Genomic DNA, 12,823 nt, shown 5'->3' with positions numbered 1-12,823 from the left:
GCACGCGCACACACACACACACACACACACACACAATACGCTTATCTTACCTTGTGCCACTGCTCTCACCCGTTTAGCTGGAAATGTCTCTCATTCGCCTCCCTGCAATTGGAACAATAAGCAACATGAGAGCAGATGACTTGGGGAGACCTGGTGGAAATCTAAGGGACACCTGGGATAGAGTGTTAGCACTGCATCGTCCTCGCCCTCTGGCACGCTTAACCCGTCTCACGCTCCATCCACCTATTAGCATAGCACTCCGCAGCTTCTGATGAATCGCTATTACCACGACAAGCTGTCAGGATCAGCCAAAAGGGAGGAGAGAGGGGGAAAACAATACGAGGGAGAGAGAGATGGAGGAGGGTGGGGGTGAAAGGAGGGTTATAGAATGTGAGATTGAGAGGGGAGGAGCTAGAGGGCTGAGGGATGTGGTTGGAGGACGATTCTGACTGAACTTGCTGAACTCCTGACTTGTGTATTATAACCCGGAGGTTACACTGAAGGCCGGAGATACTGCATGTCAAATCTAACATGATTTCTCCATGTTAATACCAGAGTTCCCATAGCCACTGGGCATGCAGGATACAGTGTGTTCCTACTAGCAGAGCCTGGAGATGCTGGACTGATTCGAACTTTCTATTATTCATGTGGACCTCAGACCATACAGGACACGACCCTGAGAATCTACATGTCTGCTTTTAGTCATACAGCAGGCTACAGATACACATACATACACATACAGCCACCAATTGTGCAAGTTCTCCCACTTAAACAGATGAGAGAGGCCTGTAATTTTCATCATAGGTACACTTCAACTATGACAGACAAAATGGAAGAAAAAAAATCCAGAAAATCACATTGTAGTATTTTTTATGAATTTAATACTTTTTTGCCCCACTGTACATACATACATACACATACATACATACACATACATACATACACACATACATACATACATACATACATACATACATACATACATACATACATACATACATACATACATACATACACGTACGTACGTACATACATACATACATACATACATACATACATATACATACATACATACATACATACACATACATACATACACATACATACATACATACATACATACATACATACATACATACATACATACACATACATACATACATACATACATACATACATACATACATACATACATACATACATACATACATACATACATACATACATACATACATACACATACATGCATACACACACATACATACACATACATACATACATACATACATACATACATACATACATACACATACATACATACATACATACATACACATACATACATACATACACACATACACATACATACACATACATACATACATACATACATAACATACATACATACATACATACATACATACATACTTACATACATACATACAGACATACAGACACATACATACCATACATACATACATACCATACATACCATACGTACATACATACATACAGACTACATACATACATACATACATACATACATACATACATACATACATACATACATACATACATACATACATCACATACATACATACATACATACATACATACACATACATACATACATACATACATACATACACATACATACACATACATACATGCACATACACACACATACATACATACCATACATACATACACACATACACATCATACATACACATACATACATACATACCATACCTACACATACATACACATACATACATCAACATACATACATACATACACATACATACATACATACACATACATACACATACATACATACATACATACATACATACATACATACATACATACATACATACATACATACATACATACATACATACATACATACATACATACATACATACATACATACATACATACATACATACACATACATACATACATACATACACATACATACATACACATACATACATACATACATACACATACATACACATACATACATACACATACATACACATACATACATACATACATACATACATACATACATACATACATACATACATACATACATACATACATACATACATACATACATACATACATACATACATACATACATACATACATACACATACATACATACACATACATACATACATACATACATACATACATACATACATACATACATACATACATACATACATACATACATACATACATACATACATACATACATACATACATACATACATACATACATACATACACATACATACATACATACACATACATACATACACATATACATACACATACATACATACATACACATACATACACATACATACATACATACATACATACATACATACATACATACATACACATACATACATACACACACATACATACATACACATACATACATACATACACATACATACACATACATACATACACATACATACATACACACACATACATACCTACACACACATGCATACATACATACACATACATACATACATACACATACATACACACACATACATACACACATACATACATACACACACATACATACATACACACACATACATACATACACATATACACATACATACATACACACACATACATACCTACACACACATGCATACATACATACACATACATACATACACATACATACACACATACATACATACACACATACATACATACACACACATACATACATACACACACATACATACATACATACATACATACATACACATCATGTATGTCAGCCACCAATTGTGCAAGTTCTCCCACTTAAAAATATGAGAGAGGCCTGTAAGTTTCATCATAGGTACACTTCAACTATGACAATCACATTGTAGGATTTTTTATGAATTGATTTGCAAATGATGGTGGAAAATACACATACACATACATGAATGTTGACATGACATATTATGTCCGTTTGTTTACGGGCTTGTCGGATATTTGATTTGTTATTGAAATAAGAAATCAACGAGCGGCTTATCTAACTTAATATTTGACCCGGGGAAAAATGTGTCATATAGATGCACCCAGCATTTGATTCAAATGTTGAATAAATGAATCACTGGATTGACTTTGTAATTGTGTTTCTCCGCAGTTGGTTGCTCTGCCAATGCATTTGAAACTTTGTTGGTAGTCCATCTCATTTGATTGCACCCCACCAAAAACCACCTCACTGATTACAATCAAGACATCATTAGCAACAAGACTTTAATGAGTGAATATTCACACATAAGGGAATGGAGGCTCCTTGTAGCCGTCTTATTCCGGATAAAAACACTAGCCTGCAGGTAGACAGTTCTCACAGTTTCCCTGGCCATGCAATGGGAATAGGGGTGTAAATCCTAGGAGAGACGTGTCCCCCCTTTTTAACAACCAGGTGTAAAGAACAAGGTCTGGGGCTAGCTTCGGCTTCTTGGGACCTCCTCTTACGTGCACACGTGCACACTCACATGTACGCACGTCACAATTTTATCACATAGCAACCCACTCAAACTGTATCTTTATCCTTTGTGTCGTGTCTTTCAGATCAGAGTGGAACAGGGGAAAGAAGGGGAGAGGAAAGAGGAAGAGGAGGTCAAAGCATCACCAGAGTTCCAGGCCCCACCCACCGTCATCATGTTTCCCAGGCAACGGGAGATGAGCTCCAAGGTACTGCGGAGACAGAAGAGAGACTGGGTCATTCCGCCAATCAACGTGCCTGAAAACTCCAGAGGGCCCTTCCCACAGATGCTCGTCAGCGTAAGTGACCTTTATGATTGGTTAAAACTCCCCTAAGTCGGACAGGAAGTACACAGAACTTGAACCCTTTTTCAAGTCCTAACAATAAATGGTTCGTACACGTGGTGTTTGTTCGTCAGTCATAAAAATCGCAAATTGCAAAAGGGTTTTCTAATGATCAATAAGCATTTTAAAGCCTTTTTTTTAGATAACACAATGTGACATTGGAACACAGGAGTGATGGTTGCTGAAAATGGGTCTCTGTACACCTATGTAGATATTCCATATAAGATCTGCCAGTTCCAGCTACAATAGTCATTTACAACATTAACCATGTCAACACTGTGTTTCTGATCAATCTGATGATCAAAAAAATGTGCTTTTCTTTCAAAAACAGGGTCATTCCTAAGTGACCCCAATCTTTTGAACGGGAGTGTATGTATGGATCAAATATCAATGCTAATCAGTGTAATTCAAAGTGCTCTGTTTGCATAGCAAGTCCTTGGGTGGTCAAAACCATTTAAGAAGCAATGGCCACTGAATGTTCTTGTGAGTGAGAGCGAGTATGGTAGAAAGCCCTACAGGAGAAACAAAGAGATGTTTCTCACTACCGGTTCGTGCCTACTCCCCCCATCCTCATTATGACTGGTTGTCAGGCACGGAATGTGATTATGCTATGTGTCTGTGATACGATTACAACTGCAAAATGTGCTCAGGTATTCTAACCACACTGATTGGGCTAAGAGCTTTTCCCCTTGGACTGAGAGCTCTGTCGCCAGAGACACCGAAAAGCTCCGTCTCTCTAAGTCTTTCATGAGTCTGCTGGGCTTTCACTGAAATAACTGTTTATTGTCCCCTTTATTCAGCAATTCAGTTCAGTTGACTTTAATGATATTTGCACAGCTCCTCTTACAATGTAATTTGTCACAGACTTGTAAGTAAAAATCCTGGTCTGGATCCTGGTATAATGGAAAGCCTTGAGTGACATTAAGTAAGAAAAAGTCCCTATCCTCAGCTAGCTAAAGCCAGGGCAAGACTTCATCCCTCAAGGTTTAATATAAGTCCATGGTTTGGGTGCATCTACAAACCACAGATCTAAAAGAGTGTTGTTTTGAACTGGGAAGATATTATCCACGTGATCAGATCAGATCAGCATTCCCATGGCCTAAACCACGTGATCAGATCAGATCAGCATTCCCATGGCCTAAACCACGTGTCTTTCATGTCTGACCTGTGAACTTGGGAGAAATATGCTCTGACCCACCAGTCTGCTGCCTCTGAGGTGTTATTCATTATTCAACGGAGCTCCGCTCGTTTAGTATTCGAGTTACGGCAGCGGGGAACAACGCAAGTGACGACCATCCAAACAAATTGCATTTCAGCGAAACTGCTCGTTTTGTGAAAAAAAAAAAATATGGAAAATAAACAGAAACACAGAGGGGATTCGGGGGTCGAGATTGTAACAAGCCGCACGAAAAAAAGGAAACAGCATGAATAAATAAACGCTTGTGTAAATGCCTTGTTGCGCCGAGCGCTGTGTAGTGCAATGCACTACAGACTTTGAAATGTGAAGGTTCTGTCACAACAGAATGCTCAGTTTGTCTCAGGCAACAACAAAAAACTCTGGAACCCAGGCCTATGCTGTGTGTTGTTGTTCATCAAAAAACACCACTCCCAATGAACAAAACCTATTGGTTTTTTACATCCCTCTGCTCTCTCTCTCTCTCTCTCTCTCTCTCTCTCTCACACCCTCGCCCTCGCTCTCTCTTTATCTGAGATATCTAGCCATCAGCTTTTCTGCCTGTTTACAGAACCCTCGCAACTTTTGCATTTGGGTTTAAATTGTGCAGAAGAAGCATTTTTTTAAATATTTATTTTCTTCCTTTGTTTTTAACCCTGTTTTCATCCCGTCCGAAGGGACAGCCTGCAGAGGAACAAGAAGGGATCCCAAAAAAAGACTGGGAATGAAAGGAGGAGGAGAGAGGTTTCTCGCCCTTTATTAGAAAGGATGGGAGGAGTATTTCAAGATGTGTCCCATCTCTCCCTGGCAGGGTCGGCTGTTCTCGTCAGCAGCCCCGGGCCCCCGCTGCAGCGAGACAGCTCTCCTGTGTCCAGGGGTCATTGAAAACCCGAGAAGAGAGGAGAGGTGGAGGAATGGAGGGGGGGGAGGGAATCAAAGGAGTGTTTGGAAGCGTTAGCGTGCAGCCAATACAATCCAACGCCTGTGCTGTAAATAGGCCCTCTAGGAGCTGGTGGAGGACTTGGAGTAAACTTTTAGGAGCAGGGGAGAAGTGATGCGTGCTGATGCCTCCACTCGGGTCCCATCTCTCTCTTTAATAATGACTGGAGGGCAGTTACGGCCATACAGAGAGCTCCACTGTACCAAGGAGAGATTTTAACAAGGAGCCAGATAGATTTTTGTGGGGTTTTGATGTCGTTATCTTTGATGTTTTTGCTTCGTGCGTTTTGTGCTTTTGACCGTTTCCATGGGTAGACGATCCTGTTACACCACGTGACCAAAAGTATGTGGACACCTGCTTGTCGAACATCTCATTCCAAAAGCATGGGCATTAATATGGCGTTGCTGCTAGAACAGCCTCCACTCTTCTAGGAAGGCTTCCCACTAGATGTTGGAACATTGCTGCGGGGACTGGCTTCCATTCAGCCACAAGAGCATTAGTGAGGTCGGGTACTGATGTTGAGCGATTAGGCCTGGCTTGCAGTCGGCGTTCCCGATGCATCGCAAAGGTATTAGGTCGGGGTGAGTTCAGGGCTCTGTGCAGGCCAGTCAAGTTCTTCCACGTCGATCTCGACAAACCGTTTTTGTATGGACCTCGCTTTATGCACGGGGGCATTGTCATGCTGAAACAGGAAGGGTCTTCTCCAAACTGTTGCCACAAGGTTGGAAGCACAGAATCGTCTAGAACGTTATTGTATGCTGTAGCGTTAAGATTTCCCTTCACTGGAACTAAGGGGCCTTGCCCGAACAATGAAAACAGCCCCAGACCATTATTCCTCCTCCACCAAACTTTACAGTTGGCACTATGCATTGGGGCTGGTAGTGCTCTCCTGGCATCCACCAAAACCAGATTTGTCTGTGGGACTGCCAGATGGGGAAGCGTGATTAATCTCTCCAGAGAATGTGTTTCCACTGCTCCAGAGTCCAATGGCGGCGACCTTTACACCACTCCAGCCGACGCTTGGCATTGCGCATGGTGATCTTAGGCTTGTGTGCAGCTGCTCGGCCATGGAAACCCATTTCATGAAGCTCCTGACGAACAGTTATTGTGCTGACATTGCTTCCAGTGGCAGTTTGGAACTCTGGAGTAAGTGTTGAGGACAGACAATTTTTACGTGCAACCCACTTCAGCACTCGGTGGTGGGTTTGTGTTCTAGCAGGACATGCATTTGACGAACTGACTTGTTGGAAAGGTGGCATCTTATGACAGTGCCATATTGAAAGCCAATGAGCTCTTCAGTAGGGCCCTTCTACTGCCAATGTTTGTCTATGGAGATTGCATGGCGGTGTGCACGATTTTATACATCTGTCAGCAACGGGTTGAGGAAGTCTGTATGTCAGCAAGTGTGTGTATGTATCTATGTATGTATGTCAGTGTGTGCATGCCTGTTTGTGTTTTAGAATTTGGAGGGAGAGGGAGGAAGAGAGAAAGAGAGAGAGAGAGAGAGAGAGGGAGAGAATAAATACCACGGAAACACACCAATGGACAGACACAGCTTTCAGATTTTGTGTGGTGGAGGAGAGAAGAGTGTGTCTGCAGAGCTCTGCCATGTGTGGCTTTCTGAAGCTTGCGTATACATTTATCTCTTTCCTCCCTCTCCCCCTCCCCCTTTCACTTCCTCTCTCCCCCTCCCTCTCTCCCTACCTCACCATTACTCAGTGCCCTGTGTGGCATGGCTGTGAGGCTGACTGTGTGATGCCTACCTTGCCTAATGGCCTGTGAAGCCAATCCAAGCCTTAATGGCCTGTTCTGTCATCCGCCGCCCAGCTGAGTGACATGCGAGGGAAGCTCTAGTCCCGCCATCCCACCGATCCTCTGCCCTCCTCTCCCCTCCCCTGGCCGAGGGGCCGTCAGCAGGACAGACAGGGCTGACAGCAGCCCTCCCTACCCCTCCATCAGACCAAGCTATGTCACTTTGATCAGGCCACCCCTGCATGGGACAGGTGTGGTGACAAGGCCGCTGCTGCTAACCAGGACTCTTCCCCAGACCCTGGGCCCTGTCAGTGGGGTCGTGGGAAGTGTTGATTGGATGAGTGAGGTGCTAGTTGACACGCGGTACATTGACCAGACTAGTTGCACTCATTGCCAGGGAAGTGTAAGAGAGCTCAGAGAGACTGAAGCCCAGTGCAGAGACTGCTGCTACTGTATCAAGATCCTTAGCCTCTAGCGTGTGGTTATCAAGGCCTATTGCCATCAGTCCTACTGTACTGTACAAAGACCTACAGCCTTTAGGGTGTCTGTATCAACACATATAGCCCTGTAGCCTTCAGTGCTCAAATACCTGGGCCTGTAGACTGTAGTCTGTAGTTCTATCGTACAAAGGCCCTAGGCCTTTATCTCGACTGGCTACTGGGCCAGTTTGAGGCTGTACTCAAGAGTTCCCCAAATGAAAGGTGTAATGGGTCCGTACTCAAAGAAAAGATGTCGTGTAGAACGTTCGCTAGAGTTCATGTGGTTAAGAAATTCCCACTGCAGGATCCTCCATAGATCAGATGGAGCTGAAATGGTGCACAACTTGAACAAGCAGCAAGAAGAACGACCAACAAAGAGGCAAGGCAATGGGGACATGATAGCCTTCTTACAAGAAGAAGAACGGAGCGGGAGGCAGTAATACCTCCAATAAACATGCGTTCTTTTTTGTCGTTTGCTTTCTTCCCCAGCCAAACAGCCATCAATGGCATGTAAAGAGCCATCGATTTCTCAACGAGGCGTTTCTGAAACCCTCTATTGATCCGCACACTTCTCATGCGGGAGAAAAGCATTGATTCTTCCCACTCGGGTAAATAAAGACTCAAGCTGCCCCCCCCCCCCCCCCCCCCCCCGGATCGCAACCAACCAGCGTCAGCGTAAAGCCAACAACACCCCCTGTGAAACAATAAACTTAACCAGAAAACAGACTTATAGTACTATACACTGAGTGTAAACAAAACAAACATGAGGAACACCTGCTCTTTTCATGACAGACTGATCAGGTGAATCCAGGTGATCCCTTATTGATGCTCTGATCCCTTATTGATGTCACCAGTGTAGATGAAGGGGACGAGACAGGTTAAACAAGGATTTTTAAGCCTTGAGACATGGATTGTATGTGTGTGCCATTCAGAGGGTGAATGGGCAAGACAAAAAGATTGAAGTGCCTTTTGAACGGGGTATGGTGGTAGGTGCCAGGCGCACCGGTTTGAGTGTGTCGAGAACTGCAACGCTGCTGGGTTTTTCACGTTCGTCAGTGTCCCGTGTGTATCAAGATTGGTCCACCACCCAAAGGACATCGAGCCGACTTGACACAACTGTGAGAAGTATTGGAGTCAACATGGGCCAGCATCCCTGTGGAACATGTTCAACACCTCGTAGAGTCTGTTCTGAGGCGAAAGAGGGGTGCAGCTCAGTATTAGGAAGGTGTTCCTAATGTTTTGAACACTCAGTGTCTGTACCAACAGCCTATGTGTATGGTTTGGGACAGGAAGAATAACATTATTACTGTATATGGGTGAGATGATGATGGGTATGGGACACCTGGAAGGGGCTTTCTCAGTGCTGCTGGTTTAGGAGGATTAATTGAGCCGCAGTGGAAATAGACTTCCATGTAAGCGTTTCAATGACGGAAAACAAAACTAAATGTACCTGATACTCCATACGAATGTTTAACACCCGGTGTCCGTTGTGAATCCACGTGGATCCCCCAGAGTTCAATAGCGATCCTCTAGCATTGTCGCTATCCCTTTTGTTCCCCCTTTTCCCTCTAGCCCTTTTCTTTCTTTCCCTCTCTCTCTCCATTTCCTCTTTCATTGTCTTGTCTTCTCTGTCTCTAGTCTCGTTCGCTCAGCCTACTTCTCCTCTTCCCGCGGTGGTCTACGTTATGTCCCATTCATTTCTCCTTCCTCCCACAGATTTGGGATCTTAATTTGACATGTAATTCTCACGGCAAAAATAATCCTGCAAGCAACAGGATTTTGACGTTTCGTCCCATAATGTTGCCTGATTGTTGGTTAGGCTATTATTTGGCCAAAGGTAGGCCACATGGAAAGTGCAATACTGTAACCGTGTGTTAGTCTGGATAAACGTCAGTACACTCTTAGAAAAAGGGTTCTAAAAGGAGAACCCTTTTCGGTTCCATGCAGAATCCTCTGTGGAAAGGGTTCGGCATGGAACCCAAGAGGGTTCTGCCTGGAACCAAAAAGGGTTCATGAATGCTTCTCCTATGGTGACAGCCGAGGAACCCTTTTCAAATCTAGGCAGCACCCGATTCTTTCTAAAAGTGTGGATATGACATTGACTGCTGCGCCACCGAAAGACTGCTTTGTTGCCCTACAATTAGGTTGAATGACCTTGTACAAGTGGTTCATTTTCGATGTCCCTTATTGATTTGGAATAATGGAGAAATGTTGTTTCAAACATGTATCTGCTCCCTGCTGTGTGTTCATTGCCTTGTAATTCAGGCCTTAGAGATTCAGACAGTTGTTGGAATGTTTACGGTGGAAGTTGAAACATGACACAAATCAACACGGTTGTTTCTTACAGTGCAGGAGTTTGATTGTACATCAATGTCCTCTTGTGTTTCTTTGTGCAATTGCACCCACTTCACAGCTAAGATGAGTCATACTAGTCGATGATTGTGTGTGTGTGGGGGTGTGTACGTCTGTGGGGGTGCGTCTCTATGCTTACAGTACCTGCCAGAGCACCTTTGCTCCAGTTTCTCCTCCTCTCAGGAGGTGCAGCATTTTCAGAACGGGGATGAGTGAAAACCCCCTGAGGTGTCTGCTTTCTCCTCAGCGTACATTTACCAGTGATGAATGACTACAGCTCTCCACTGACACACGCAGCAACAACAAATACAGCAAGCAGAAGAAAGAAAAAGACAAAACAAGGGGAGGAATAGAGAAAGAGAAAATTGAAGAAGAAAAAAGCATAAAGGATTGCGATGTTTTGGAAGAGAGTTGTGTGCGTTTGTGTGTGTGGCTGGGTGTGGGTGTGACTCCAGCGGGATTAAAGGCTGGGGTTGTGTTTGGGTCTGATAGACTTCCCAGAGCCCTAGCATCCGTGGTCTTTTCCCTCAGTTCTAATGAAGCCTTCTGGCTTCTGCTTCCTCTGGCCGTGCCAACACCGCACCGATCTTCCACTTCATCTCTCGCTCTCCCTTCATCTATCTCTCTCTCTCTCTCTCTCTCTCTCCCAATCCCCCCTTCCGTCTCTCTCTTTCCCTCTTTCCCTCTCTCACACACTTAAAAACACGCTCATGCGTACACACAATGTGTGGGTTTTGTTTGATGGCGTTTGTCTTTTATTCTGGAACAATGAGATGTCTAACTTGGAGCCAGAGTACAACGGCTCCATCTTGTTTTGTGGAGCCAGTCCACCACAGAGTGTGCGGGAGGGGAGAAACCGAGGGGTTGAGAATATTTAAGAATCGCCAGCCCATCCAATTCCCAGTCACGAGGAAACCGCAGTGTTCACCATATGGAATGGGTTATGGATGTGATATAGTGCGGAACTCATTATCTTGGCCAAATAAGTCCAGGCTGTGAAAATAGAAAACAGGGAATGTATTAACACACATTGTGATGTATGTACAGTACCTTGATATATTTACTAGAGAGTTATGTTTAGGCTTTTACTCTTTTTGCCCCCCCCCCCTCCCTCTCTCTCTCTGTAGAGGAATGTAGACGCCTGTAGTCTTGTTAATGGCAGCCACATAGCCTGTCTGTGTGTGTGAGAGGAGACACACACACAGCCAGCCAGCCAGGAAGTGGCAGAGTCCATCATGTCAGAGGGAAACAGAGGGATCATGATAGAGAAGAAACAACCTCTTAAAAGATAGGGGAACGAGGGAGGAACAGGAGGAGAGGAGACCTCTCTCTTTGAATCTTTCCTCTGCCGGAGCAATGGCCAAGAGCAATGTCAGCGTATTCATTCGCTCCCTGTGTTATTCAATAACACATCTTGGCTCATTTCTCAACCTCTTTGTTTGATTTAATCTCGTAAAGAATTCACCTTGAATGTTTTCCTTACGAATTCCTTGTGTTTCTCTTCCAGCATGAGCTCTCCCAGTCTGAGACGCAGTAAATCACCACACTAAATACACATTCGGATATTTAGTGTTAGTCTCCCCATGGCAGTTTAAATATGGGCCTCTTCAGCTCTCCTTATTGCTCAGTCTAAATGCTAAGCGAAAACATGCATGGGGCTGACGAGAGGAGCTCTGGCAGAAGGCTCTAGGATGTCAGGGGTTTCTGGTACTCAGACAGACTGAATATTCATACTGTGAATAATGTAGAATAGCCAGCTCGCTTGATCCTATCATCAGAATGAGGTTACATTTTTCGAGGAGCCCATTCCTCACTGACTGACCCGGTCTTTTGATATTTGAATTGTGATGACACTAGAAGAGAGAGAATGGGATGAAGAAAGCGAGAGGGTGAAAGTGCTTCACACGGTGAGCAAGGCTAATTGAGTCAGTGGAATGGAGGTTGCTGCTTCCTCAAACGTTTGCTTTGACAGATCAGTCGGCGATCAGTTGGTGTAACTCAGAGGGAAATGTGACAATTATCTTGATAATGTGACTGGATGGTCTGGTACTTATAGTTAAAAAAAAAAAAAGTTAGTGTGTAGTGTGTGAAGGTGGGTGCCTCACTTGGAGAGGGGGAGAAGAAGAAGAAGAAGACAGTTTTAAGAGAAAAAGTAGTCTGGCCAATGGCGATCTGATTAGCATGGTACACGGAGTACTAAGTCTGAATATCCCCTCCCAGCCTCCCCCACCTCCTGTATCCAGCTCTCTCTCTCTG

General features: G+C 43.7%; 1 protein-coding gene across 2 annotated transcripts in view; it reads left to right on the top strand.

Annotated features, from left to right (window-relative positions):
- The window catches only part of LOC109908505 (cadherin-4), a 346,117-nt gene that overhangs the window by 261,850 nt on the left and 71,444 nt on the right, over positions 1–12,823 (top strand). For both annotated transcript variants that reach the window (XM_031793959.1, XM_020507161.2), the window contains exon 5: positions 3,613–3,825. In XM_031793959.1, the coding sequence (XP_031649819.1) occupies positions 3,613–3,825 (213 nt within the window). The remainder of the gene's footprint in view (positions 1–3,612; positions 3,826–12,823) is intronic.

This window comes from Oncorhynchus kisutch, linkage group LG17 (assembly GCF_002021735.2).
Source record: "Oncorhynchus kisutch isolate 150728-3 linkage group LG17, Okis_V2, whole genome shotgun sequence".
Lineage (NCBI taxonomy): Eukaryota > Metazoa > Chordata > Actinopteri > Salmoniformes > Salmonidae > Oncorhynchus > Oncorhynchus kisutch.
This window is presented reverse-complemented; position numbering and strand designations above follow the sequence as displayed.